Below are 26,689 nucleotides of genomic sequence, written 5' to 3' on the forward strand. Positions count from 1 at the left end.
ACACCGCCCCCCTCCCCACCCTGCCCCGCCCCACCCTGGGCTGGCTGCCCCTGCCCTGGCCGGCTGAATTCTGCCTCCCCTCCCCTCCGGGGGGAGGGGATGCGGGGGGGGGGGTGCCAGCTGGCCCTGGGCCGGAGACAGCTCCTCTATCCTGCCCTTCAGCCTTCCCGGCTGGCAGGACTGGGGCGAGGAAGGACTCCTTTTGCTTCATGATACAGACACCTCTCCAACCACTCCAACAGCTCTGTTCTGGCTCCTAAGAAAGGACACAGCAGTAGCTATTTTCCTGCCCCCCACTCTTCCCCCATTTTGTTTGCACCTGCAGCCTGAGCCCCCCTGAGCACCTGCCAGCCAGTGGTGATCCTGACGGACCTTGGCGGACCACCTCTCCCCAAACGCACCACCACCAAGGGTTTTCTGGGGGGCCACCCTTCAGACCGAGGGCACCCTGTCCTTTTGCATGGATGAGACTGAAAAGAAAGCCATTTGATGAGAGGGAGGAAGAGGGTCATCCTTTGGCCTTTCCTGTTGATTGAGCTTTGGATTCTTGCTGAGAAAAATAAATGGCACATACAGATTGATGGTGGGACAAGCCCTGGCCTCAGTGGGGAGCCACCTGCCCCAGCTGGGAGCTGGCCCTCCCCAAGGAACACAGGGGGCCTCCCACGGAGCTGGCACATTAAACTGCCTCATTCTGACAAGCTCCCTACCAGCGACTCCTGTCTGTTGTTTGGAGGTCCCCCTTCCGGGCTCTGTTCTCCCCGTGGCTGCCGTCCAGCAGGGGCCATTAGGGGCTGGGATCTTCAGATGCCCCCCCAAACGCGGAGTCTGGGAAGGAGAGGCAACATGGCGGGGGAAGGTGGGCTGGATTTGGAGGCAGATGGCTTCTGCCTCTGTATTAGCTGTCTGACCTTGACCCCTTCTCGGATTCCTCATCTGCAAAATGAACAGTAGAACTGTAAGTCCTCTAAAGCCAGGACCTGTGATCCCAAGAAGCACAATTTAATAGCCTCCTGGAGTGTTCTGACTCCATCTCCCTCCCCCATCTTATCCACCCTCCCTATGATCGTTGTCCTGAGACATTACTGGTGACAAGCGTGCATCTGCACGTCATCCCCCCAATGCGGTTCGGTTCCAAGAACACTGAATGCCTCCTGTGTGCCTGTGCTAGGGACCTACTGGGTGAGAGGCCAGGGGCTAGCTTTGGAATCAGGAAGACCTGGGGTGAAGACCTTTGTCTGACACCTATGGGCTGGGGGTTCCGGGCGACTCTCTAAATTACTAAATTAAATTACCAAAGAGAGCTGGTTATCTGCATCTGATAAGGGGCTTTTTCACACCCGGAGTTTTCTACTTGTGATGAAAGTAATAACATTTATATATGGCTTTAAGGTTTGTAAAGCCATTTGCAACGATCTCCTTTTTATCCTCACAAGCCCAGGAAACAGGTGCTATTATCCTCATTTTACAGATGAGGAAACTGAGGCACCGAGGGTTTTTTTTTTTCCTTGTCTAAGTCAGGAAGAGGCAGTAGGGAGTCACTGAAGGTTCTTGATCGGAGGAGTGACGTGGTCAGATGGGCCTTGGATTGATTTGGAAGCGTAATGGAGCGGGGACTAGGCAGAGCATGTTGCAGACTTCAGGACGTGTAGGAATGTTGTTCAGGACCAGAGAACAAGGGCATGGGACCAAGTCCTGCCCTGAGGCAGAAACCGATGGCCCGAAAGTCTTGGAGACCGGACTCCAAGGCCGCTGACATGCGGCGTGATCTGGGGCCTGTTGTTTGCCCCCTCTGGGCCTCAGTTTTCCCACCTACAAAATGGGGGCGGAGGCCAGGTGGTCTCCAAGGTTCTTTTCAGTCCTGAAGCCCAGTAGCGCCCCCTAGCCCCGCCGCGGAGTGGCGATGTCAGATGCTCAGGTGGGAGGGCAGGGGCTGCAGGGGGTGGTGGGCTTAGGACGCACGGGGTGATGGGAAATTCTTCAGGTAGCCAGAGCCGGAAAGCGGCTGCGCTTCTGGGGCGGGACGAGAGAGAGGCGGGAGTTACTTATTGGTCTTCTCTGCAGAGCTGGCTCAACGGGATTGACGCGATCCCTAGGAGGTTGGGGCGGGACGTCGTTCTTCCTACCCAATGAGCTTCAAGATTCTTCTTCCCCGCTCTTCGGGAGTTTCCGGAAGCCCTGCCGACACAGTTCCATCCGGACTTCCGGGAGGCCAAATTGCTTCCGGCGCCCGCTTGTGGCGATTGGGCGGCTGCGACCGAAGCACTTCCGGAGCGGCATTCGCGGGGCACTGTGGCGGCAGGAGGAAGATGGAGCTCGGGCCCGTGTCTGCAGCTCGCCGGTCCCGCAGCGCCGCCGCCTCCATGCGGGCCCTAAGTCTGCTCCTCCTGCTCCTGCTGGGCCTCGACACCGCCAGCGCCAGCGCCGGGGCCCGCCGCACCCTCGTGCTGCTGGAGAACGTCAACCTGCGCGAGACCCACTCGCTCTTCTTCCGGAGCCTGGCGGGTGAGGAGGCGGGAGGAGAGCGGAGCTGGGGGAGGGAGGAATAGCGGAGCGGACAGTATGTGGGAAAGGACCTTAGAGATCAGCTTTTACAAGTGAGGAAACTGAGGCCCAGAGAAGGGCCCCAGGCCATGCGGGCAGAGTCTAATTTGAACCCGAGTCCCGTCTTGGGTGCCTGGGGGGAGCAGAGCCTGCAGCTGTCACACTGAACGCTGGCTGTGTTTCATAGAGTCTGTGACAGGCCCGTGGAGGGGGGCAGGACCAGGCATGGAGGCGGCACCTGCCGTGAAGGAAAGGATGGCCTGGCTGGGAAAGGCCCCGGGTCTGCGGGTCTTAAAGATGGCTTCCCTCCCTCCCCCCACCTTTTGGCATCCTCGCAGCCCCTTTGGATCCTTTGATAGCTCAGAGGTACCAGGGGCTGGCTTCTTTCAGTATTGAACTGTCATGACAAGATTTTAAAAAACGTAACACATTAGAAGGCTTTGTTGTGCATTTTTGTGCGTCAGGCTTCTCAGTGCACACTGTTTCTGGCTTCACAGGTGTAGCAGCTGGCCCTGTTTGTTATGTTCTAGAGGAGGAGATAGGAATTTTCTGTCTGCCACTCTGTCATTGCCTTTGGGGGTTAGACAGTGGATTCTGCCGTTGGCGTTAGTTAGGTGTAATTGCTCATTTATACTTGAAATGGAGGCATATTGTAAACCGGCATTACCATGTTTCCCCGATAATAAGACACTGTCTTATTAGTTTTTTTGGACAGAAAAACACCAGAGGGCTTATTTTCAGGGGAGGGCTTATTTTAATGAACATTGACAGCAATTTTAATAAACAGGTAAATGTGAACAAAAAAATGTACCTTTATTCAATAATGAATTCAGTGAAGAACAGGATGACGCCCTCACTGCTGCAGCTCTGATTGGATGCAGCTCGGAGCGGAGCGTGCATTTCAGGGGGGGGGAGGGGTTGGACAGTGCATACAAAGGGTACCGTAATGTAGGTGTAGCGCAGGGGATCACCTTCACTACAGTAGCAATCTCAATAGGGCTTATTTTTCGGGGAGGGCTTATTTTACAGGAATCTTACACAGTAAGGGGAGGGCTTATTTTCGGGATAGGTCTTATTATCGGGGAAACACGGTACTCACGTCAAGACCAGAAAATGCAGGACCTCCTTCTACCTGCCACCACATGTCCTTCATCACTTCATTACACATAAAGGGTTAAGTTATGAATGTTTATGTGTGATCTACGAACTGTAAACCCCATTGCTGGGGGCGGTCCAGGAAAGCTGAATGGAGATAGTGGCATTTAAATGTTTACCTCTACCTTCTAAGGGGGGCAGGATTTTAACTGATAGAAATTTGGGAAAGACATTACACATTGAGGGAAGGCCCATCACTTTGCTTCTTGTTCCTCTCTAATCTGTAGAAGGGAGAGTAGTGGGACCTATGGTCTTTGTGCCTTGTGTGGGTGGTATCATTACCTTCTTATTGTCTTGCAGACCGTGGCTTTGACCTCACTTATAGAACTGCTGATGACCCCAGCCTGTCCCTTATTAAGTATGGGGAGTTCCTGTATGACAATCTTATCATCTTCTCTCCTTCTGTGGAAGGTAGGTGTGGTCCTGAGCAGGGAATCTGGCCTTGAAGAGAGAGGCCCAGGTAGTGGAGATGGTCCTGAAGTAGTGGTCTGTCCTGCCGCCACCTGCCTTTCGATTGCTGCAATCCTCAAAGGAGCCTCCTTATTACAGATGGTCTACTTTCAAGCCCCTAAAGTTGGGGGTGGGTCACACAGAGCCCTCACCAGCTCTTATCAGCTGGGCCAGGCAGCTGACCCAGGCTACCTGCTGTTGTGTTGAGTCTGGGATTGGTGATAAAAAGGTTTCCTAGAACCAGAAGAGGATTCAGCAATACAGTTTGTTCCTATGGCTGGGGCAGCCTCATTCATTTGCTATCACATCCATTTTGTGTCCACGCAGTATGGGTGGTACATTGTGCATAAGTATGCAGGACAGAAGCATACTTACTATGTGAGGATGGGGTGATGTGGGAAAAGAAAGGTAACAGCATACAGGGGAGATTCAGGTAAGTACAAAGAGCCAGATTCCCCCAAAGTACTGCAGGGAATTTGAGGTGTGAGTTTTTACTTTTATTTGGAGGTAGAAAGTAGGCTTAGATAATAGATAAGACTTCTATAGGTAATGCTCAGTCTGGACCCTCTACATTTCTGATCTCTGTGGGCCAGAATCCTTGAGACAGTAGTGACTCATTGTACCTTGATGATTTCTTTCAGATTTTGGAGGCAATATTAATGTAGAGACCATCAGTTCTTTTATTGATGGAGGAGGCAGTGTCCTGGTAGCTGCCAGCTCAGACATTGGTGAGTATGACCTTTCCAAGACATGGGCTATATTTTTCATTTTTCTTTCCTTCCCCATCACAAGTGCAGATTGTCAAATTAGTATTTGTCCAGCCTGGGTATGGCAATGCCATCAAACCCTGACCTTGTTTCTTTATGGCTCTCTGGTACATTGGCAAGAAAATTGGTATGGAGTCAGGAGGCAAGTTCAGAGCCCAGCTCTGTAACTTAGAGTGTGATTCAAGGTTGGCCAAATCTCTTAGGGCCTTAGTTTTCTTACTTATAAAATGGAGATGATGATTCTTATGTTGCCCCTTCTCTTTACCTAACTGGATTGTTATGAAACTTACATGGGATAAAGAGATTTTAAACAAGTTACAAGTTGCTATTTTTGTGAGTAAAGGAAATTGAAGCTGTGAGCCTAGTGTGGGGCGCCAGATTTTTTGGGGAGGGGTGGAGGGTAGAAGGGAGAATTTCTCCCCTCCCTTCATTGTGTAACTTGTCATCCAAAAGAAGAGAGGCAAGATGGGTTGAGGAGGGAGATCATTCGAAGCCTGGGGGAAGACCCTGTACACGGGGCAGGAGATAGACTGTCTTGAATTGGAACCATCAAGGGAACAGTTTGGCAAGAATGTAGGGTATGACGGGGAGAGTGTATGTGTATATGTGTGTATACCTCTGTATATGTGTGCTTGCAGTCTGGAAAGGTGGATTGGAACCTGATTGTGAAATGCTCTAGTTACTGAAAAGAGGGGTTTGTGTTTTATCCTGGAGGCAAGGGGAAGCCATTGGAGCTACTTGGGCAGCCAAATGTCTTGGTTAGCTGTGGGCTTTAGGAGGACAGGGGAGGGTCTGAAGTCAGGGAAACCAACTGGGAGGACGTGAAGGGAGGCCATCGAGGTGGATCTGACAAGATAGGAGGCAGTGTGGAGAGAAGGGGGCAGATCGAACAGCTGGTTGCATATGAGGGTAAATTAGGAGAATGAGTCAAAGGTGTTCTTGAGGTTGTGAACTTTGGTGACTAGAAGAAGTAGGTTTGAGGGGAATTGTAATGAATCCTGTTTCAACCAAGTGGAATTTGAGTTGTCTTTGGGACATTCAGGTGGAGATGTAGGGCAGGCAATTGGTTTTATGGAACTGGAATTTGAGAGATGAAATGTAGCTGTATAGATGTGGGGGATTGTCTTCATAGATATAATAGTTGATCCCATGGGAGGTAATGAGAGAGAATGTAGAGTAGGAGTCTTAGCCTGGAGTTCCAGAACATGATTTTTAAAAAACATTAATTTGAAAACTTAAAAAATTTGGTTTTCCTTGTAACCTATGTGTTTATTTTGTGCATATGAAAACATTCTGAGGAGGGTGTCCCTGGGCATCATACAGATTGCTAAAGGGGTCTGGCACACCACCCATACAAAGAGGGGGGTGGATCATGAGTGACCATGCAAAGGAGACTGAGAAGGAGCATCCTGACTGGGCAGAACATGTGACATAACAGTCTCGTGAAATCCAGGGAGGATGGAAGAGCACCCAGAAGTGGGTGTGGGAGATGCCTCAAGTCAGTCCAGAAGGATGAACACTGAGAGTGCTATTGGTGACTTCAGAGAGAACACTTTGATTGGGGTGGTGGGGACAGTGTCACGGGAGAAAGAGGCAGTGAGAGGAGACATCTTTTTCTAGGAGTTTGACTGTGACAAGGAGTGATTTAGTTCAATAGCTTGAAGCAGGGATGGAGAACCTGTGGCCTTGAGGCCACATATGGCCCTCTAGATCCTCAGATGCGACCCTTGGACTGAATCCAAACTTCACAGAACAAATCCCTTTAAAGGATTTGTTCTGTAAAACTTGGACTCGGTCAGAAGGCTGCACCCAAGGACCTAGAGGGCCAGTTGTGACCTCGAGGCTGCAGGTTCCCCATCGGGTCAAGGATTGGGGAGATGGGAGTATGTTTAATAGCAGCAGGGAAGGAACTAGTGGGTAGAAAGAGGTTGAAAATTAGGAAGAGAATGGGAATGATCAAAGAGGTAAGCTCTTAAGGGAGAGATGGATGGAGGGTACAAGTAAAGGGGGCTTTGGCAAGAAGCTGGGGGGTACCTCATTGAGCCTAGAGCAAAAGAGAGTGAGGTGGAAGGGATTGGAGCTAAAGAATTGGAGAGAAGAGGGAACATGATGTATGGCCTTGACTTTAAAATTTTTTTGATCCCTAAGTGTGATGCTTGGACTGATAAGCAGGCAGTGGAAAATGCCACACAGAACTTGTTTCCTTTTGTTCCCTAAATCCCTATCCTTAACCTGTGGTAAAGGCTAAGTTGTGAATTTTCTGGTCTGTCTATAGGTGACCCCCTGAGGGAGCTGGGCAGTGAATGTGGGATTGAATTTGATGAGGAGAAAACAGCTGTCATTGACCATCACAACTATGATATCTCTGACCCTGGAGAGGTAAGGATCCAGTCTTCATGATGCACAGGCAGAGGGCAGAGAACAGAGGGGAGAAGGTGGTGAGCAGCGTTGTCTGGGAGGCGTCTTTTCTTTACCCTCTCTGCCTTTGGCCTCTGTTCCTTGTAGCACACACTCATTGTGGCAGACACTGAAAATCTCCTCAAGGCCCCGACCATTGTAGGAAGGACATCCCTCAATCCCATCCTGTTTCGGGGTGTTGGGTAAGTGATCCAGCAAAAGCTGGCAGAGACCTCCATGAATTGGGAGGCAGGGTGTCACTTTTTCCTTCTCACAGGAAAATGGCAGCAATTTTCCCGGGGTACAAAACAAAATTCCTTTTTTTTGGCTGTTAATTTACACTATGAGCATGTTATTTCTGTTCTTGGTCATTGGGGATCAAGCTTCATTTTTTAAGGATAGAAAGTGTCAGTTCGTTTGGTTATTTTAAAATGGGATTCGCCCCTGGTGAGAAACAGCCACCAGGGCATTCCAGGTGCCATCTGCTTGGCTCAGCATTGGGGCATATCTGTCTGCCAAGCCCCGTATATGCACTGGCCTCCTTTCTTTCCCCTGTAGGATGGTAGCTGATCCTGATAACCCTCTGGTACTGGATATTCTGACAGGCTCCTCTACTTCATATTCCTTTTTCCCAGATAAACCTATCACACAGGTGAGTGACCACTGGAGCACCTCTGATTCCAGCCCTGGCCTTAGGAGGCTTCAGGTAACCCATCTTGGGCATCTGGTTTCAGGTGACACAGAGCTTTCTTGTACTGACTCCAAGGGCAGAATTTGGATGAACAGGGGATGATCTCAGGGGATGGTGGATTTTGAAAGCTGGGGTATTGGGTAGGAAGTGGAAGGATATTTAAGAAAGCTCAGGCCAGCTAGGATTTCAGGGCCTGCCATGTGTGTATGCCACAGCATAGGAATTTAGGGTGTGTGTACTGGGACTGAGCAGCAGCAGCAGCCGCCGCCGCCCAGTGTTTGGGCCAGGACTCAATCTGATGAAGCTGACTTGATCCTGTTTTGTTGTTAGTATCCCCATGCAGTGGGAAAGAACACCCTCCTGATTGCAGGGCTCCAGGCCCGGAATAATGCCCGAGTCATCTTCAGTGGCTCCTTGGACTTCTTCAGCGATGCCTTCTTTAATTCGGCTGTGCAGAAAGCCAGCCCTGGCTCACAGAGGTATGGCCCAAGGGGCTGGTAAAAGAGATGGAGTGGCCACAGGCAGGGGTAGCTTAGCTCTTCTTAGATGTACATGGCAGATTGTTCCCTGGAATCATTTAAAGTATTTTCCCCTGTGATGTAGAGCCAGGAATGTCTATTGGAGAGAAGTAGATGGTAACCTCCCTGTAGGCTCTTGCCTCTTTCCAGTGTTGCTAACTCAGCTCTTCAGTGAAACCTTTGGGGTTGTTCTAAGTCATTCCAGGCTGCCACATAACCCTTGTGACTAAATCTTCCATGTGGGTTGTGTAGACTGTCTCTGATCCCTTCCAGCTTGGAGTCCTTTGATCCCAACATGGCCCAAAGTGCCTTTCCCTTCAGGCCAACACAAGGATGTTGCTGTCAGCTGTAGCGTATCACTTCCCCTTTCTTTCTAGATTCGGAGCTTTAACAATGCTTAGATTCCCATGTGATGGGAAAAGGCTTAGTGGGGCCTCAGGGCTGCCTGACCATCATGGTTCCTCTCTTTTTTTGTGTTTCTTGTACAGGTACTCCCAAACAGGCAACTATGAGTTGGCAGTTGCCTTGTCCCGATGGGTGTTCAAGGAGGAGGGTGTGCTTCGGGTAGGGGCTGTGTCTCACCATCGAGTAGGAGAGAAGGCCCCACCCAATGCTTACACTGTCACAGACCTCGTGGTAAGGGCCTACTGGAGCAAGGAGACTGTGGGGAGTGTGTGGCTTGCTTGAGAAAGGTTAAACGCAAAACCAGGTGATGAGGAATTCAGAGGAAATCTGTCTACCCCAGGAGATACCATTTGTGTGTGAGGGGCAGTAGCTGACTTTTATCTGGTTGTGACTCTTTCTAGGCTTTTTTAGTAGTTTTGTGGGCAGGTGGGTCAGATCAGTGACCTGCTAAAAGGCCATGGCCTTTGTCATACCCAGTATAACCCCACCTTGTACCTTAGGAGTATAGCATTGTGATCGAGAAGCTCTCAGAAGGCAAGTGGGTCCCCTTTGATGGAGATGACATCCAGCTAGAGTTTGTTCGGATCGATCCTTTCGTGAGGACTTTCTTGAAAAGGAAGGGTGAGTGTCAATGGTGGAGACAAGGCAACCTTCCTCTCCCCAACCAGGCTGGATGGGTCCTAGCTTGGTTTTGTTATTAGCTGTAGAGTTACTGGCAGCACCTACTTTTGCCTCTTCGTGGCATTTAGCCATAGTCCCTTTGACTCCCTGTCTGGATCCCAACATGCTCAGATGGGGTGGGGAGGAACATGCAGGCAGCAGGGCAAGCACCTGCCTCCAATGGGTAATTGCAGCATCCCGGAAAAGTGGGTTAAATTTAGGAGTGATGGGGTCTATAGTTCAGATTCTGACTTTCACCCTGCCTGTGTGGCTGGGCTGCCTTGCCTTTGGGGTTAGGATGTCCTTTGAATGCTATTCTTGATGCAGTTGGGGCTTTCCTAGGTGGCAAGTACAGCGTCCAGTTCAAGTTGCCAGATGTCTATGGGGTCTTCCAGTTCAAAGTGGATTACAATCGGTTGGGCTACACTCACTTGTACTCCTCTACTCAGGTAAGCAGGTGGGGGCTCGCTCAGGCCAGCACCAGCATGGAGCCAAGCCACCAGGCTAGACCTGTCTGCTACCTCTCTTCTCTTTCCTGCAGGTGTCTGTGCGGCCCCTTCAGCACACACAGTATGAGCGATTCATCCCCTCTGCCTTCCCTTACTACGCAAGTGCTTTCTCTATGATGGTGGGGCTCTTCCTCTTCAGCGCTGTCTTTTTGCACATGAAAGAGAAAGAAAAATCTGATTGAAGGGGCAGAGCCCTTGGACACTCATGGGCTGTTGGTTTGGCAGGTGTGCCTGGTCTGGACCAGCCTTATCTCTGTGAGAGGCAGTTGGGTTACCTGGGGTGGGGCATCATTTCTCTTCCAGCATCTCTGCCCTGGGGTCTTTAGTGGCTCCCACTTGTGAAATAAAAATGGGTGTTCCCATAACTGCTTCCTGATCCATGTAAATCACCAGCCTCACAGAGTCACATTCTACGTGTATTCAGGATTTCTTTTGTCCAGTTGGTTCTCTGTACCAAGTCACTAAAAACCTTATTAGGGCAATGACTAGTTAAGCCATTGCTAGTGTGTTTTTATGAACTATTTTGCATTTGAATGATACCAAATAGTATCTGTGATACCTGACATATATTTAATAGCTAATTGATACACATATGTATATGCTGACGTGTGTGTGTACAGATAGCAGTCCGTCTCAAAGTTGGCTCACCTTTGGATACAACTCTTCTTGCCCCCATTTTCCAGATGAGAATGAGACTCAGGGGTCTTTGTAGCTTGTAATTGTTAGAACTAGGTCTCCTTATAGCCAGTAGTATAGGGTAACTGGGCCTGTGCCTTTTTTTTTAAGAGCTGTTTGTGAAAAGGTGTTATTTTTGTCTCCAAACATAAAACCATGTGAAGTCCCTATTATTCATTTCAAGGCATACTGTACTTTTGTAAACATGCGTTTAATTCTTGAAAGTAATTCCTACAAGAGACCTTGGTCAGATGGAAGCTCCACAGCATGCTCATTTCTTTTCTTGAGATGCTGGACATGCTAAATAGAAGGCTTTGGGGAAGCTGCTACAAGAGCCAGGTTTCTGGGTTTTTCCCCCCAGGCGGATACCAGGACCACCCTGCATGCTTAACAGGTAGGTAGTAGGACCCTCCACCTCTTTCAGCATGAGATATTTTAATCCTTGGACCTTTATTACATTGACTCAGCCAGCCTTTTCTCCCGTGCAAAAAGATTGTTTATGCCTTAAATTTCTTGTGAAATAAAGGAATTTCATTTTTTGTAAATGAGAATCAGATTCTTATGTTTGCCTCCTCCCTCTAAGTGACTGGGCAAACAAGGAATTCCATTTTTTTGTGACCTCTTAGTCTGATCCTTCTCCTTTTATTGACCAGGAGCTGAAGCCTAGAGGTGAAGTGACATTGCTGCATATCTAGAGTTAATAGCTACAACCCAATCATGCAGTGACTCCTTTCACAATCCTTCCAACCGTTACTCAGTCCGAGGCTTTTGCATCCCCCTGCTCTGGCTCAGGGCTTTAAGGCTGGGCGCCCATGGGTCCCCTCTCCACTCCATCTCTTATTTTCTACCCCACGCATACACATCTGTACCTGCAAAGCTACCAAGTTCCCTTCAGATACTGTTAGGACACAAAGAATGCTGCTAAGTGCTTTTAGTAAACCTGGGGTTACATGGGACTATCAAGGGGCTGCCCTCCAGGAACAGAGAAGGAATGCAGCCTGACAGAGGGCTTCATACTCCAGGTTAGCCAGGAAGCACATCTTCATTTTGGTTTCTATACTGCTCCCCTCTATCAGCCGATCAGTCAGCAGAGCGGCAGCTGATTGGTGAAGGAGCCAGCCGATTATCTTGTCTGATTTCAGACTCTTCATGGCTAAGATGCTTTCACCCCAGAGGCTTAACTGAAGTACATTTGCTGCTATTCGGGCAGATGGTCTCTGAAAGAGAAGACTTAATGAGCCACAATACAATTAGACCACAACCCACCTTACTATACTAAATACTATCATAAAGACCACCTAATTAATCACTTGTGTATAGTGTGTTAATCTCAACAATCCTGTGAGGCAGGTGGTCTGGCTGCTGTTTCTTGTAAAGAAGAGGAAACACTTCAGAAGCTAAGAGTTCTCTCATATACATTTTCCCTATTGTATTAGTTGAATGATAATTAGTTCTTTTGCCTTTAGCACAAATTCAAAATGCTCTCTTCCTGGGAAGCTTCTTGGCCAGCCTATACCTGCTGAAATCTCTCTTCTATCGTACCTCATACATTGAAAATTTCTCAAAACTCAGCTTTCTTCTCTAAATGACTTCTATTTTTTTTAAGCTCCAAATGCCCTCCCTACAGCTCCCTGACCCATTGAGGCAAGCAATATATTAATTATACATAAGCAATCATGTAAAATGTGTCCATATTAGCCATGCTGCCAAAAAATAGTGAAAAAGTTATACTTTAATTTGCATGCAACTATCTGTAGGTGGATAGCATTCATCATGAATCCTTTGGAATTGTCTTGGATCACTGTATTGGTCAGAGTGGCTAAGTCTTCCACAGTTGATCATCATTATAATATTGATGTTACTGTGTACAATAATGTGGTTCTCACTTCACTCCATGTCAATTCTTATCTAAGTCCAGGTTTTACTGAAAACATCCCACTCATTTCTTATAACAGTAATATTCCATCATAACCATAAATCACAGCTTGTTAAGCCATTCTCCAGTTAATGAGCATCCCCTCAATTTCTAATTCTCCGCCACCACAAAAAGTTGCTATAAATTTTTTTTGTACAAATAGGTCTTTTTTCTTTGATATCTCTTTTGACAACAAACCTAGTAGTGGTACTGCTGGGTCAAAGGGTATGCACAGTATGGTTACCCTTTGGGCCTAGTTCCCAATTGTTCTCCAGAATGGTTGGACCAGTTCACGTCTCCACCAATAGTCTGTTAGTGTCCCTATTTTTCCATATTTTCCAGTAGTTGTCATTATCCTTTTCTGTCATGTTAGTCAATCTGATGGATGTAAAGTGGAACCTCAGAGCTGTTTTAATTTGCATTTCCCTATTAGTGATTTACGTAATTTTTTCAATAAGACTATTGATAGCTTTTATTCTGAAAATTGCCTGTTTATATCCTATGACCATTATTAACTGGGAATGGCTCTTATTTTTATAAACTTGGCTCAGTCCCCTACACATTTGAGAAGTAAAAGTGTTTATCAAAGAAACTTGCTGTAAAATTTTTTATATTACTTCATTGTCTAAGGTGCCTTTTAGCAAAATGTAGTTTCCCTGATTATCTCTTATAATTGGTCTCTTTTTGCTTTTGCTCTGAAATCATGATTGCTACCCCTGCCTTTTTTTTTTTACTTCACATAAAGTATAATAGATTCTGCTCCAGTCCCTTACTCCAACTCTGTGTGTGTGTTTATAATAAGCATCAAGTAAACAACATACTCCTGGATTCTGGTTTCTAATTCATTCTGCTATCCACTTCTATTTTATGGGTGAATTTGTCCCATTCACAGGTATGATTACTGTGCATTTCCCTTACATCCCATTCTACTGTTTGTTCTCTCTTTTTATCTTGTTCCTCAAGTCTGTTTTGCTTCTGACCACTGCTGCCTCCCTTAATCCATCCTCTCTTTTATCATTCCTCCCCCTTTCTCTTATCCCCTTCCCCACTGGGTAAGAGAGCTATACCCAACTGAGTTTGGATGTATAGTTTTCTGTCTTTGAAACAATTCTGAGAGGAGTCAGGTTCAAGTGTTGTGAGCCACCCCCACCCCTGACAATTTCCCCCTTCCTCTGTAAAAGCTTTTTCTTACATGCATCTTATGTGAGACCATTTTTCCCATTCTACTTCCCCCTTCTCCCACTCTATCCCTCTTTCTCACCCCTTCATCTCTACCCCCAACCCCCCCAAGATCATGGCAATACAATCAGCTCACACTTGTGCCCTCCTACTATGTAGACTCCTAGCTGCCCTAATATTTTCAGAATTACAAGCATCATTTTCCCGTGTAGGAATTTCTATGTAGGAGTATAAACAGGTTAACTTATTGAGTCCTTTATGATTTTCATATTTGCCTTTTTATGTTTCTTTTGAGCCTTAGGTTTGAAAGTCAAGTTTTCTATTCAGCTCTGGTCTTTTAATTAGGAAGTCTTGAAAGTCCTCTACTTCATTAAATATACATTTCATACATTTCATTCCCGTGAAGGATTATACTCAGTTTTGCTAGGTGGGTTATTCTTGGTTGTAATTCTAGCTCCTCTGCCTTCCAGAATATCATATTCCAAGCTCTCCACTCCTTTAACTTGGAAGTTGCTAAACCTTGTGTGATCCTTACTGCAACTCCACAATATTTGAATTATTTCCTTCCGGCTGCTTGTAATATTTTCTCTTTGATCTGGGAGCTCTAGAATTTGGTTATAATATTCCTAGGAGTTTTCATTTTGGGATCTTTTTCAGGAGGTGACTGGCAGATTCTTCTGATTTCCTATTTTACTTTCTGGTTGTACGCTATCAGGGCAGTTTTCCTTGATAATTTCTTGAAATATGATGTCTAGGCTCTTTTTTGATCATGACTTTCAGACGGTTCAATAATTCTTCTTCCTTGGTCTATTTTTTATTATTCTTCCTTGGTCTATTTTTTATTATTCTTCCTTGGTCTATTTTTCCAAGTAATTTGTTTTTTTTTTTTCCAATAAGATATTTTATATAGCACAGCAAGTAAGATCACCGGCCCCAGTGTCGGGATGACCTGGGGGGATCTAATCAGGGCTCAGATACTTAGCACCACACCCAGAAACAGCTGGCCATGTAACCTTGAGCAAATTACTTAACCCCAATTGCTTTAAAAAAAAAAAAAGATATTTTATATTCTATTTTTTCATATTTTTTATGTCTTATGGAGTGTCTTCGTATCTCACGGAGTCCTTAGTTTCCACTTACCCAATTCTGATTTTTAAGGATTATTTTCCTCAGTGAGCTTTTGTACCTCCATTTCCATTTGACCAGGTCTGCTTTTTAAGTTCTCTTTAGTGAATTTTTGTGTCTCTTTTGCCCTTTGGCCTATTCTAGTTTTTTAAGGTGTTATTTTCTTCAGTATTTTTTTGTGCCTCTTTTAATCAAGTTGTTGACTTTTTTTTTTTATAAGCAATCGGGGTTAAGTAACTTGCTCAAGGTTACACGGCCAGTTATTTCTGGATGTGGTGCTGAGTGTCTGAGCCCAGGATTCGATCTCCAGGTCGTCCCAACACTGGAGCCGGTACTCTTACTCGCTGAGCCACCTGGCCACCCCTGTTGACTTTTTTTCATGATTTTCTTGTATCACTCTAATTTCTTTTCCCAATTTTCCCCTCTATTTCTCTTATTTGATTTTTTTAATCTTTTTTGAGGTCTTCTAGGAATTTTTTTTTTTTGGCCTGAAACCAAATTACATTTTTCTTTGAGGCTTTGGATGTAGCTGTTTTTGACTTTGTCATCTTCTGAGTTTGTATTTTTTTTTAAGCCAATATTTTATTTCATTTTTGCTCTCAAGGAGCTCACACTTGATTTTAATTAAAAAAAAGTTTCTTAATTTAGTATTTAATTTTTCCCTAGTTAAATGTAAAAACAATTGTTAACATTTGTTTTTAAAACTTTTGAGTTCTAAATTCTCTCCCTCTCTTCCTCCCCCCCACTGAGAAGGCAAGCAATTTGATATAGGTTATACACATGCCTTAATTAGCAAAACATCCATAATAGTCATGCTATGAGAGAAAACGTAAGACAAAAAAAGTTTGTGTTTTGAACTTCCCTGTCACCACAGTAACTTTCTATGGTCCTGTTCTTTTTGTTTTTGTTTGCTCACTTTTCTAGCCTATTTCTTGACTTTTAAATAATGTTAAAAGTTGGGCTCTGCTCTTGGGGTGTGGCAGGCAATTAGGCACTGTCCCAAGCTTCAGGTTTTTGTGCTGTCGTTTTCAGAGCTAGTTCTGGGGGTGTTTTCAGTTCTTCTAAGTTGTTATGATCTAAGGGGAGGTATGATCACTGCTCTCCTGGCCTGTGAATGACTACACTTTCTTCCACCTTGGACCTGTAACCAGGGTCCCCCACTCCTCTGGTTACATGCTAGTGCCCTTCCTCACCTTGGGACTGTGACCTGGAACTACATATGGTTAATGGAACAGAACTCCATGTTATCTTTCTGACCAGTTGTATGAACTCCTAACCATCTGTGGGTTCTAGAAGCTGCCTCTACCAATTCACTGATCCCCAAGGTTTGCTGCTGGTTTTCAAGGTAAACAACTGTGCTCCAAGTGAAGAAGACCTTTTCTGCCAAGTTGTCTTGGGCTAAAAAATTATTTCAGTCTCTTCTTTTATTGGTTCTGCCATTCCAGAATTCATCTTGAGGTATTATTTTAAAGTTGTTTGGAGGGGAATTTGGGAGTCCCTGCCATCTTGGCTGTTATTTTCAACTTGTCTTCTCTTGTGTCTTTTACCGAGCTGCTTTTTTTTAAAAATTCAATTTTATGTTTATTTTTAGTTTATATCATTCATTCCACAAGATTTTGAGTTACAAATTTTCTCCCCGTCTATCCCCTACCCACCACCCCAAAACAGTGATGCCACTGAATACCTTCTCCCCCAATCTGCTGTCTCCTATATCCTCTCCCATACCCCTCCGACATTCCAGTAGGGCAAGATGGATCTCTATGCCCCAGTACCTGTATATCTTATTTCCCATATAAAAAGATTTTTTTTAAACATTTGATTTTAAAACATTGAATTCCAGATTCTTTACCTTCTTCCCTCGTCACCCACCCTTACTTGAAAGATAAGCAATTAAATATATGTTGTACATGTGTAGCTATGCAAAACATTTCCATAGTGGATATATTGTGAAAGAATGACTATTTCCCTCCATCCTATCCTGCCCCCCACTTGTTCTATTCTCTACTTTGACCCTGTCCCTTTTCAAAAGTATGTGCTTCCAACTTCCCTCCCCCCCAACCTGGCCTCCCCTCCATAATCCCCCCTCATCCCCTTCCCCCTACTTTCCTGTAGGGCGAGATACCCTATTTAGTGTGTATGTCATTCCCTCCCTAAGCCAAATTCAATGAGAGTAAGATTGACCCATTCTCTTTTGCCTTCCTGTTCTTCCCCTCCATTGTAAGTTTTCCCTTGCCTCTTCTATATGAGATAATTTACTCCATTCTGTCTCTCCCCATCTCCTCTCATTATATTCCTCTCTCACCTCTCAATTTCACCTTTTAAGTATCATCCCTTCCTATTCAATTGGTCCTGTGCCCTCTATGTATACCTGTACACATATATACACACACTCACATATGTATTCATATGCACATATACCCTCTTATATAGACATATATGTATGTGTACAAATATTAATATTAATAAATTAAATATTATATATACAAATATATACATACATTTCTATTCCCCTCAACTATCCTCATACTGAGAAAAGTTTCATAAGTTTTAATTATTGTTTTTCCATGTAGGAATGTAAATAGTTCAACTTTGATAAGTTCCTTATGATTTCTTTTCCCTGTTTACCTTCTCATGCTTCTCTTATCTGAATGTCAAATTTTCTACTCAACTCTGGTTTTTTCATCATGAATGCCTGAAAGTCCTCTATTTCATTGAATGACCATATTTTCCCCTGAAACATGATACTCATGGTGGTTGGGTAGGTGATTCTTCACATCAGGGCAGTTTTCCTTCAGAATTTCTTGAAGGATGATTTCTAGGTTCTTTCTTTGATCATGGCTTTCAGGTAGTCCAATAGTTTTTAAATTATCTCTCCTAGATCTATTTTCCAGGTCAGTGCTTTTTTCCAATGAGGTATTTCACATTGATTTCTATTTTTTCATTTGTTTGGATCTGTTTAATAGCATCTTGATAAAGTCACTAGCTTCCATTTGCTCCAATCTAATTCCGAAGGAATGATTCCCTTTAGTGAGCTTTTGAGATTCTTTTTCCATCTGGAAAATTCAGCTTAAGGCATTCTTCTCCTCATTGGCTTTTTGAGCCTCTTTTGCCATTTGAGTTAGTCTATTTTTTAAGGTGTTATTTTCTTCAGTCAGGTTGACTCTCTTTTCATGATCTTCTTGCATCGTTCTCATTTCTATTCCCAATTTTTCCTCCACTTCTCTTTATTTGGTTTTCAAAAATCCTTCTTAAGCTCCTCTATGGCATGTAATCAGTTCATATTTTTTTTTGGAGGGCAATTGGGGTTAAGTGACTTGCCCAAGGTCACATGGCTAGTTCTTGTGTTAAGTGTCTGAGGCTGGATTTGAACTCAGGTCCTCCTGACTCCAGGGCCGGTGCTCTATTCACTGTGCCACCTAGTCACCCCCCCACCCCCAGTTCATATTTTTCTTGGAAGCTTTTGGTGCAGGAGTTCTGACTTCATTGTCTTCCTGCCATTCCATACTTTGATCCTTTTTGTCCCCAAAGAAGGAATCCAAAGTTGGATTACCATACTTGTTTTGCTTCCTTTGCTTACTTATGTTGCCACTCAATTACTTGACTTTTGAGCTTTTTGCCACAGTAGAACTCTGCTTCCAGAGAGGAGAGCTTTGTCCCAAATTGCTAGTGTTTTCACAGATGCTGGAACTATTAGTTGGGTGTCTTCTCTGAAGCCTTCACCAGCTTTAGCACCTGGTCACACACCCCAGGACCTCCACCCTAGACAGTGATCCAGATCCAAGCAGGTTAAAGCAAGAGCAATTACCCCTCAGACTAGTTGCTTGGTACCCCTACAATCCGCAGGCCAGGAGCTCTGAAGCAGCCATGTGGTGGTGGCTGCATGGCTGCTGCTTCTCCCTCTAGGGGCAGAGGCCGGACTGCGATCTGGGAGCCCCTGATCCCACAAAGTCCACACTGACCTCTCTTTGTCCTTAGCATCTCTGGGTTGATAATTCTGGAAACCACCACAGCTGCTATTGATCCCCAAATCCCTCCAGCCTGTGGCTGGTCATGGCCGCCCTGAGGCTAAAACCTTGGGCTCACATGGGGCTGGGCTCTGTCCCAGCACACTGCAATGGCTCCTTCCTGCTGGGCTGTCTTCAGCAGGTTAGTTTCTCTCTGGCACTTTGTGGGTTCCATAGCTCTAAAGTTTGTTTAGTCATTTTTTACATGTATTGGAGGAAGTGGAAGCAGGAGCCACGTGAAAGTCCTATTGCTACTCCACCATCTTGGCTCTGCCCCTCTACTGACCTGGTTTTTAGTAAGCTGTGTTTTACTGAGCTCTTTTTAGAATTTTCTTGCATCACTTTCATTCCCCAATTCTTCCTCTACCACTTTTATCTGTCTAACTCTCCCAGGCATTCTTGTTGGGCTCATATACAATCTGCATCCCCCAATCCCCCAGCCTCTAGGGCTTTTGCTCGTAGCTGTTTTCTTCTGACTTTGTTTCTTGGTCTTCCCTGTCACCGCAGTAGCCTTTTAGTGTCAAGTTCTTCTTTTTGTCGTTTTTCTCAAATCTCCAGTCTATTTCTTGACTTGGAATTTTATGTTAAAGTTGGGCTCTGCTCACCTTGGGGGGAGGTATTGTTCGAAGCTGGGGGAGAGGGGACACATGGAAGTCTGCAAATTTTCAGTGCTTCCAAGGAGGTATGATTTGGGGAGAGGTGTGGGCTATTGCTCTCCTGTTCTGTGCTCTGGTCTTTAGACAGGAACAGCCCCAGCTTCCCTGCTGGTCCTGAATGCAGTGTAATCTCTTTCTGACCAGCTGTTTAATCATCCCTTTTCCATCTCTGGGCAGCAGGGCTGCCAAAGCTGGGGCTGCCATAGCCCACCTTGAGGCCCAATGCTGGTGCTGCCACAGTGTGGTGCTCCTTGCTGTCCCCCACCCCGGTCACAGGCCCTGCTGTGTACTGCTGGTGAGATGTCTCGTCTTGTCCTTTTCTTGGCTCTCTTCTTGCTCCAGAATCTGATTTGAGGCATTATTATAAAGTTGGAGGAGAATGTTGAGAGAGTTGGCTGGACTGCTGCCTCTACTCTTATCACCTTGGCTGTGCTCTCTCTTCTAAATGATTTCTAATAATTTATATACTCTCCCAAAGAGGAAAATGAACTGTAATTTCTAGGATTCTGACAAATCAATCATCTGACTCAGTGGCCCCTGCTTGGAAGAAAAAATACATTTTGACCTTCTGAGGATTAGCCTTAAGTTCTAGGAAACAGATCATGAATAACTCTCTCATTGTGGTACCAACCAGTTTCTTAGTGAATGTTCATCACAACTAGCCCTGCAGGTGAACTGAGTTTTCAGGCCTTAAGATAGTATCCCAGGAAACAAACTCTAGGTGACCGAAGTGGGGCTGGTCTCAGTTCTCACCTTGCTGGCATCTCGCTGCAGCAGGGCCTTCACCAGCTGCCTCACATCCAAGGGCACACCCTCTGGCAGGGCAGGAAGCTGAGACTCATGGTAACTGCGGCTTTCCAGCTGGGTCTTGCCATGTCCATAGAAGGGATTGGGGAGTCCAAAGATCTCATAGGCAATTGCTCCCACTGCCCAGGCATCAGCTTTGCTATAGTCGATCACTACCCCAGGACCAGGATGGGCTGTCGACACCTGCATGGGAAACAAGAAAGAGGTGGCACACCAACCTACCCCTTTGTGCTATTGGTGTTTCCATAAGGACTGTAGGTCATGTGGTCCACTCACATAAATCAAAGTCACTCTGAATCGGCAGCTGCTGCCCCTGGCATGATTAGACTTGCTTCTTACCTAGAGAACCTCCTATGTCCTTTTTAAGCTCAGAAAGAGACTACAAAAGGTTAAATGTCCTCATAATAAGGGTTAGAAAAGGTCTTCATTGGGGCAGCCAGGTGGCTCAGCGAGTAAGAGCACCAGCTCCAGGGTCGGGATGACCTGGGGGTCAAATCTGGGCTCAGATACTTAGCACCACACCCAGAAATAACTGGCTGTGTAACCTTGAGCAAGTTACTTAACCCTGATTGCTTTAAAAAAAAAAAGAAAAGGTCTTCATTGGGTGTTAGGGGTCAGACAACAATCTACATTCATGCAGCACTTGTAAGTTTACAAAGCATTCTCCTCACAAGCATTATCTCCATTTTAAAGAAGAAACTAAGGCTCAGAGGTAAAGTGCCTTTGCCTCCGGCCTCACCACTGGTGTCTGAACCTGGCTCCCTCTCCAAACCCAGGGGGCTTCACACGCACCACACACATGCAAAGACCAAGGGGTCCTAGAGAATGATGGAGGGTCAGGTCTTGGGTCCATTATGTAAAGAGAGAAAAACCCAACCATCAAATACAGGGAGACACAGCAAGAGTTACCTCAGGAGCCATCAAGCAGCTGTTTCCTCCCCGGTCCACATACCAGCTGGTGAAAGGCAACTGGAGGCCAATGCTCTCATCAGCCAGACAGCAACCGAAATCTGTTATGACCAGCCAGGGGCAGCCAGCTGGTAAAGCAACAGGGAGGGGCCAATGAACGACCAATGGAGAAGACTCTCCTCCCTCCCTTTTCCCATCCCCATTGACTTCAAGACTAAAGCCACAGGTCTCTGACTGGCAGAGACTCTTGAGCCTGACTAGGAGTCTAGGGGGTCACCTAGTCCTACCCCTCTCATTTTACAGATGAGGAAGCTGAGGCCCCTTCAGTGTCACAGGGCAAGTTAGGACCAGACTGGAACCCAACTGCCAGTCCAGGGCACTTTCTGAAACCTGCTGCTGCCTCTCACTCTTCCTTAGCAACAAAAGAGGTGAAAGGGGCCAGGAATCAGGATTGGGCACAGGGCCTGTTTGGGAAAATGGCTGGTGTGGTGCTTAAAAAGTTTGAGAGACATAATTTCTGGGTAATTTAATCATTTAATTAACGCCAGCATTTTAATAAAAGAATGGTCATTTAGCCATCTCTCAGACCAAAGACTACCATGACAGTGAGCTTACAGCTTATATGCCCATTGAAGATGGGTATTCTGAGGGTACCAAGCAACTCTTAAAATTAAACAATTAATGATAGAATGAATATTACAATGAGGGGCTGAGAGTGGCATGATGTCAAAAAGAGACCACTCCCAGCCTTGGGCAATCTAGTCAAAGAATTTATCCCCACCAGAACCTGAGTGGAACACAATGGTTTCCCCATCTGGGTAGGATCTGATCAAGATTGTTAAGAAAGTTCATCCAAACTCATTATCAGCAGCGTCCTTCAAGAGTGTCCTTTTGAAATCAGGACTTTAGAAAAAGTGGGGAAATCTGGATCTCCCCAAATCACTGGTTATTAATCATTTCTTTTACTGGCATACCAGAAGACTGGAGGACCAGACATAGTGAAGGGTATGCACTGATTTAAGAAAATCCAGAATCCAGGTGTAGACAATTTACTATTGGCCATTTACTATTAACCAAAAGGCCAAAGGAGTACTTATGGATTTGGGGCTTTAAAGCTACAAAAGGTTATCTTACTACCTGTGAGATGTTGGATTTTTAGAAAGAAGCCAAGTGATAGGTAGAAAGCTGGACTGGAACAAGGGCCTGGTTTCAGATCCTGCTCCTAACACTTAAGATTAGCTTCATGACCCCAGGCAAGTCACCTGGCCTCTCTGTGCCTCAATGTCCTCATCTGTAAAGTGAAGCAGTTAGACCAGGTGGTTTCCAAGCTCCCATCCAGCTCTAAATCTGTGAATCTCTGACCTTGATTTACACACCTGACCTATTTCCTCATTTCAGAGATGAGGAAACTGAGGCTCAAGGGAACTGACTTTTCCAAGGCTTCACAGGGAATTAAAGCAGAATCAGGATTTAGATGCAAATGGTTTGGTCCTCTGACTTCCAAATCCAGGGCTCTAACTAACTGCATTGCTGACCATGCTCACTCTGCCCCACACCTGGAAAGGAGAAGAGCTGACTTCGCAGTGAATACAAGTGCCAGGCCACCTACCTGAGTCAAACTCCACCAGGATGTTGTCAGACTTTAAGTCCCTGTGTGCGATGCCCTGCTGAACCAGGTGAGCTACCCCTTCCAATAGCTGCAGGGTCATCATGGTGGCAAGGCGGGGGCTTGGAGGGCATGCCTGCAGGTACTGACGCAGGGTCCAGGGGTAGCTGGGCACAGAGGGAGACACTCACTGCACTGGCTGATTTCCCATCTCCTATATCTTGGGCTAGCGACCAAAAAGGACTTCACTGGGCCGGCTAGATGGTGCAGTGAATAGAGCACCGGCCCTGAAGTCAGGAGGATCTGCTTTCAAATCCGGCCTCAGACACTTGACACAAAAACTAGCCATATGACCTTGGGCAAGTCACCTAACCCCAATTGGCCTACCTTCCCCCCTACAAAAAAAAAAAAAAAAGCAAAAAGGACTTCCCTTTGCCTCTATCTGGGACCTGCCCGTTGTCTTATTTCCACTCTGCATTCTACACTCTCTCCTACTCATTCTGAAAGCCAAAGGATGACCCACTGTGGCACCACCCCCAGCACCAGCTCACCAGGACAGCTAGCAGGCTTGTAAGGCACAGGGAAGGGAGTTACATGCACGTCTTAACTAGTGAGTGTTCGTATCCAGCATCTCAGAATCCCTAGGGCTGGAAGGGGCTCAGCAGCCATTCCATTCAACCAAATCCTCTTGAAATGACTTTGTTTTACCCCATTTGGACTCTGCATTTAGTTAGCAGGGCACACAGTGTGCCCCCCCAGTGGAATGTAAAAAGTACTGGATTTGGACAGGAGACCTGGCCTTGCAGCATCTTTATAACACTTATGCTTTCTTGAGAACACCTCCTGGGGCAGCTGGTGTGCTGACCACCCCGCCCCCTTTATGACTGTGTTAGTAATCACTCTTCATACCTGACGGGATGCCAGGCCAGGTCTCCTGTCCCAATCCAGTCCTTTTTATACTACACCCTGGCCCTGAAGGGAGGCTCTTCTTAGGTAAGCTTTGACCCAGACGAGCCCCTGCTATCTCAAGCCGTGCAGTGACCACGCAGTTGTATGTGGCCAGCTCTCACACTCCCCCGATCTCACTGGCACTTACTTCTTCATGACGAGGAATAGTGTTCGTCCATGACCCAGGCCTGAGGGGCTGAGTTTTGGAGGCAGGACATCAGGGTAGTCCACCAGGGCACCGGGCAGGAGGGGCACAGAGGAGGTAAAGGCCCGGAGCACCCGGATAATGTTGGGGTGTGGGGCCAGCTGCTTGGAAACTCTCTCATGTTTCCTGTTTCAGTCAAAGTGAGGGGACAATCAGGCCAGGCCTTGGACATGCAAAGTAGAATTCAACTGCTCCAACTTTATAAGGAATGCTAACATGGCAGAGGACCCTTCTTCCAAAGCATGGGGCCATTGCAGGCAGGCTGCCAGATCTAAGATCACACATACTGGATTGGAAGAGCATTTACTTCTAACTTACAAGCAGCTTACATTAAAGTCTTCGAGAACATGCTGATTACTTATTCATTCATCTGATCAACAGATTAAATATTTGTGACATATAAGGGCCAAACAGACCTATCTTAAGTCAATTAGGGGTCTCGCTAATATGCATATTATTATTCATATCTTAGCCCTCTGGTACTACAAACTCTTGACTCACCTGCTCAAAATTCTGCAATGGTTCCCCACTGCCTACAGAATGGCCAAATGTCCTGGCAGAGCCCCTGAGCTCACTGACACCTTAGGAGGATGGGTGATTCAGAGCTGGAAGGGACCCTGGAGACCACGTGGTCCACTTTTCTCATTTTACAGACCACAAAACGAAGAGCCAAAGATATTGAGTGACTTGCTTAAGGTCACCAAGGCAGCCTGGTACCACAGAAAGGACTCTCTCTTTGGAGTTAAAGGAGCTAAGTTTCAACCTTGACTCTGATACTTAGAGACTTCAACCTTATCCTCCCTGGAGGATGAGGAGGAGGTTGGACGAGATGCCACAGGAGGTCTTTTCTGGTTCCAGATGTGATTCTCTGGCACACAGGCCTGGATCCAAGCCCCGGGAGTGTAAGCCCCTTTGTGTTCTCAAAGCCTCGCACAGCCTGTACAGTTAGTCAGGGTCTGTGGGCCGCCGGGCCTTCAGGCCCCGAAGCTGCCACATCCTCTTCTTGCCTGCCTCCCTTTGTGTCCTTCTCCACACAATACGGGAACTTTCTGGCCTCTGTATTTCTTCTGATGCCCAAAACCCGAGGTCACAGCAACGCCTGCTGCACTCTCCTTTGCTCTTAATGGATTTAATGTAGCTATCACACACCTGTGTGCACCTCATTCTTCTGCTACTCTGGGGAAGTCACACCATATTTACCTTAGTGTCCCCTCCTGTACCAATCACAGCCTCCTACCACAGACCAGGAGATCCCTGCTAACCAGCTCCATCTATACGGGCATGTGCTCGTGGACGCCACTAGAGGGCGCCCTCTGCCTGCATTTTGTCAGCAGCCACCAACCTTCCAGACAGGAATCTGGGATGGGCATCTGAAAACTGGGAGCCCTGGAATGGCCTGACCTTCAGTCTCTTACCTCTTTACCAAGCAAATAGCCCACTAATAGACCATTTAAAAACTGGAAGGGCCCTTGGGACACACAACCTCAGGCCTTAGGGATCTTCAGGCAGTGCCTGTCTAGGCCAGCACACTTAGGAGTCCTCTTTCCTCCTTGGTCGTTGCCTGCCTTGGCTCCAGAGCTGGGAAGGGCAGGTTTCCACCTCCTGAGGAGCCCTTTGCACCTTAGACAGCTCTCTTCATCACTAGGCCTAAAATGACCTCTTGGCTACTTAACTATTTGTGGCCCCTGGTTCTGGCCTCAGGGACCCAGGGGCATATGTCTGTCCTCTGTTGTATTCCAATGCAGTCCTTCCACTATGACCCACTGTTTCCTAATGCCCCACCCCTACCCCCAATCTCCGCCAAGGACTACTGACTCTTACCTGAAAACGGCGGCCCCATACTCCCCAGACAAGGCCATGCGGCTGGCTGGAACCAGTTCCTGGCTCATGGTGCTGAGTATGGCTTCACTGGAGGAACCTGCCTATGATGAATTCCCAACAAACAGAGCATTATACAAACATGAGAGGCATCAGACACGAGATGAGACAGAGTATCAGTAGAGGGGACCCCACTCCCAGGCCCCCATCTGCCATTTCAAAGTCAGAAACAGTCTTCCTAGTGCTGAGCACCTTTCAGTGACAGGCCAAGCAAGTCTTCACTCCCCCTCATGGGAGCAGGGGGTAGGTAATGGGATAAAGGGCAGGACAGGTGCTGCTGGAACCACCCCAAGCTTCGGGCTTCCAACAGGCCAAGCACCTGTAATACTGGGGGTGGGGCAAACAAGCTCCCCTCACTTGGCTCTGAGAGCTGGGCCTGAATCAGCCTGCTTGGTCTTCCTTGAGACAAGCGCATGTCACCTCCTGCTGAGACCTGGTTGGGATGAAGTAACTCATACTCTCCTTAGGGCATCACATTAACCAAGAGACTCATGGAAAGAGTCCACGTCCCATCCGGATCAATCTCCCTGATGTCTGTAAGTGAAACAGCCTCATCAACAGAAGTGCTCAGGCTGGCCATTTCTCTAACAAAAGCCATACACTTGACAGCTTCTCAGATGCACCCCGCCCCCAGAATGCTAGCAGTCCCTGGGGAAGGAGGGCAGCCTGACAAAGGGCCAGCTACT

At 46.6% G+C, this 26,689-nt stretch overlaps 2 protein-coding genes across 2 annotated transcripts; one reads left to right on the plus strand and one right to left on the minus strand.

The window, feature by feature from the left end:
- The first annotated feature begins 2,092 nt into the window (after positions 1 to 2,092).
- DDOST (dolichyl-diphosphooligosaccharide--protein glycosyltransferase non-catalytic subunit) lies at positions 2,093 to 10,461 on the plus strand. Its single transcript, XM_069078438.1, has 11 exons — positions 2,093 to 2,505; positions 4,000 to 4,110; positions 4,791 to 4,877; positions 7,192 to 7,295; positions 7,422 to 7,516; positions 7,872 to 7,965; positions 8,335 to 8,483; positions 9,011 to 9,158; positions 9,428 to 9,548; positions 9,930 to 10,036; positions 10,129 to 10,461. Exons 1-11 carry the CDS (start codon positions 2,130 to 2,132, stop codon positions 10,276 to 10,278), a joined length of 1,542 nt encoding a protein of 513 aa, XP_068934539.1. The 5' UTR covers positions 2,093 to 2,129; the 3' UTR covers positions 10,279 to 10,461.
- A 502-nt stretch (positions 10,462 to 10,963) lies between these two features.
- PINK1 (PTEN induced kinase 1) lies at positions 10,964 to 26,175 on the minus strand. Its single transcript, XM_069078439.1, has 6 exons — positions 25,947 to 26,175; positions 24,069 to 24,251; positions 22,976 to 23,139; positions 21,367 to 21,494; positions 20,404 to 20,640; positions 10,964 to 11,988 (listed from the first exon to the last, which is right to left on the minus strand). Exons 1-6 carry the CDS (start codon positions 26,012 to 26,014, stop codon positions 11,731 to 11,733), a joined length of 1,038 nt encoding a protein of 345 aa, XP_068934540.1. The 5' UTR covers positions 26,015 to 26,175; the 3' UTR covers positions 10,964 to 11,730.
- Between the last annotated feature and the right edge of the window lie 514 nt (positions 26,176 to 26,689).

Source organism: Petaurus breviceps, unplaced genomic scaffold, assembly GCF_028583685.1.
Source record: "Petaurus breviceps papuanus isolate PSGF00001 unplaced genomic scaffold, PetGlider_PUasm1.0 91041, whole genome shotgun sequence".
NCBI lineage: Eukaryota > Metazoa > Chordata > Mammalia > Diprotodontia > Petauridae > Petaurus > Petaurus breviceps.

What these genes read in the sequence shown, in the direction of transcription:
- PINK1 (XM_069078439.1), bottom strand. Translation starts at nt 26,014, where the DNA reads ATGAGCCAGGAACTGGTTCCAGCCAGCCGCATGGCCTTGTCTGGGGAG. An exon ending in TATGGGGCCGCCGTTTTCAG is followed by an intron (nt 24,252 to 25,946) that starts GTAAGAGTCAGT and finishes TGACTGAAACAG; the next exon opens with GAAACATGAGAGAGTTTCCA. An exon ending in CCTGGTGGAGTTTGACTCAG is followed by an intron (nt 21,495 to 22,975) that starts GTAGGTGGCCTG and finishes TTGCTTTACCAG; the next exon opens with CTGGCTGCCCCTGGCTGGTC.
- DDOST (XM_069078438.1), top strand. Translation starts at nt 2,130, where the DNA reads ATGAGCTTCAAGATTCTTCTTCCCCGCTCTTCGGGAGTTTCCGGAAGC. An exon ending in CTTCTTCCGGAGCCTGGCGG is followed by an intron (nt 2,506 to 3,999) that starts GTGAGGAGGCGG and finishes ATTGTCTTGCAG; the next exon opens with ACCGTGGCTTTGACCTCACT. An exon ending in CAGATAAACCTATCACACAG is followed by an intron (nt 7,966 to 8,334) that starts GTGAGTGACCAC and finishes TTTTGTTGTTAG; the next exon opens with TATCCCCATGCAGTGGGAAA.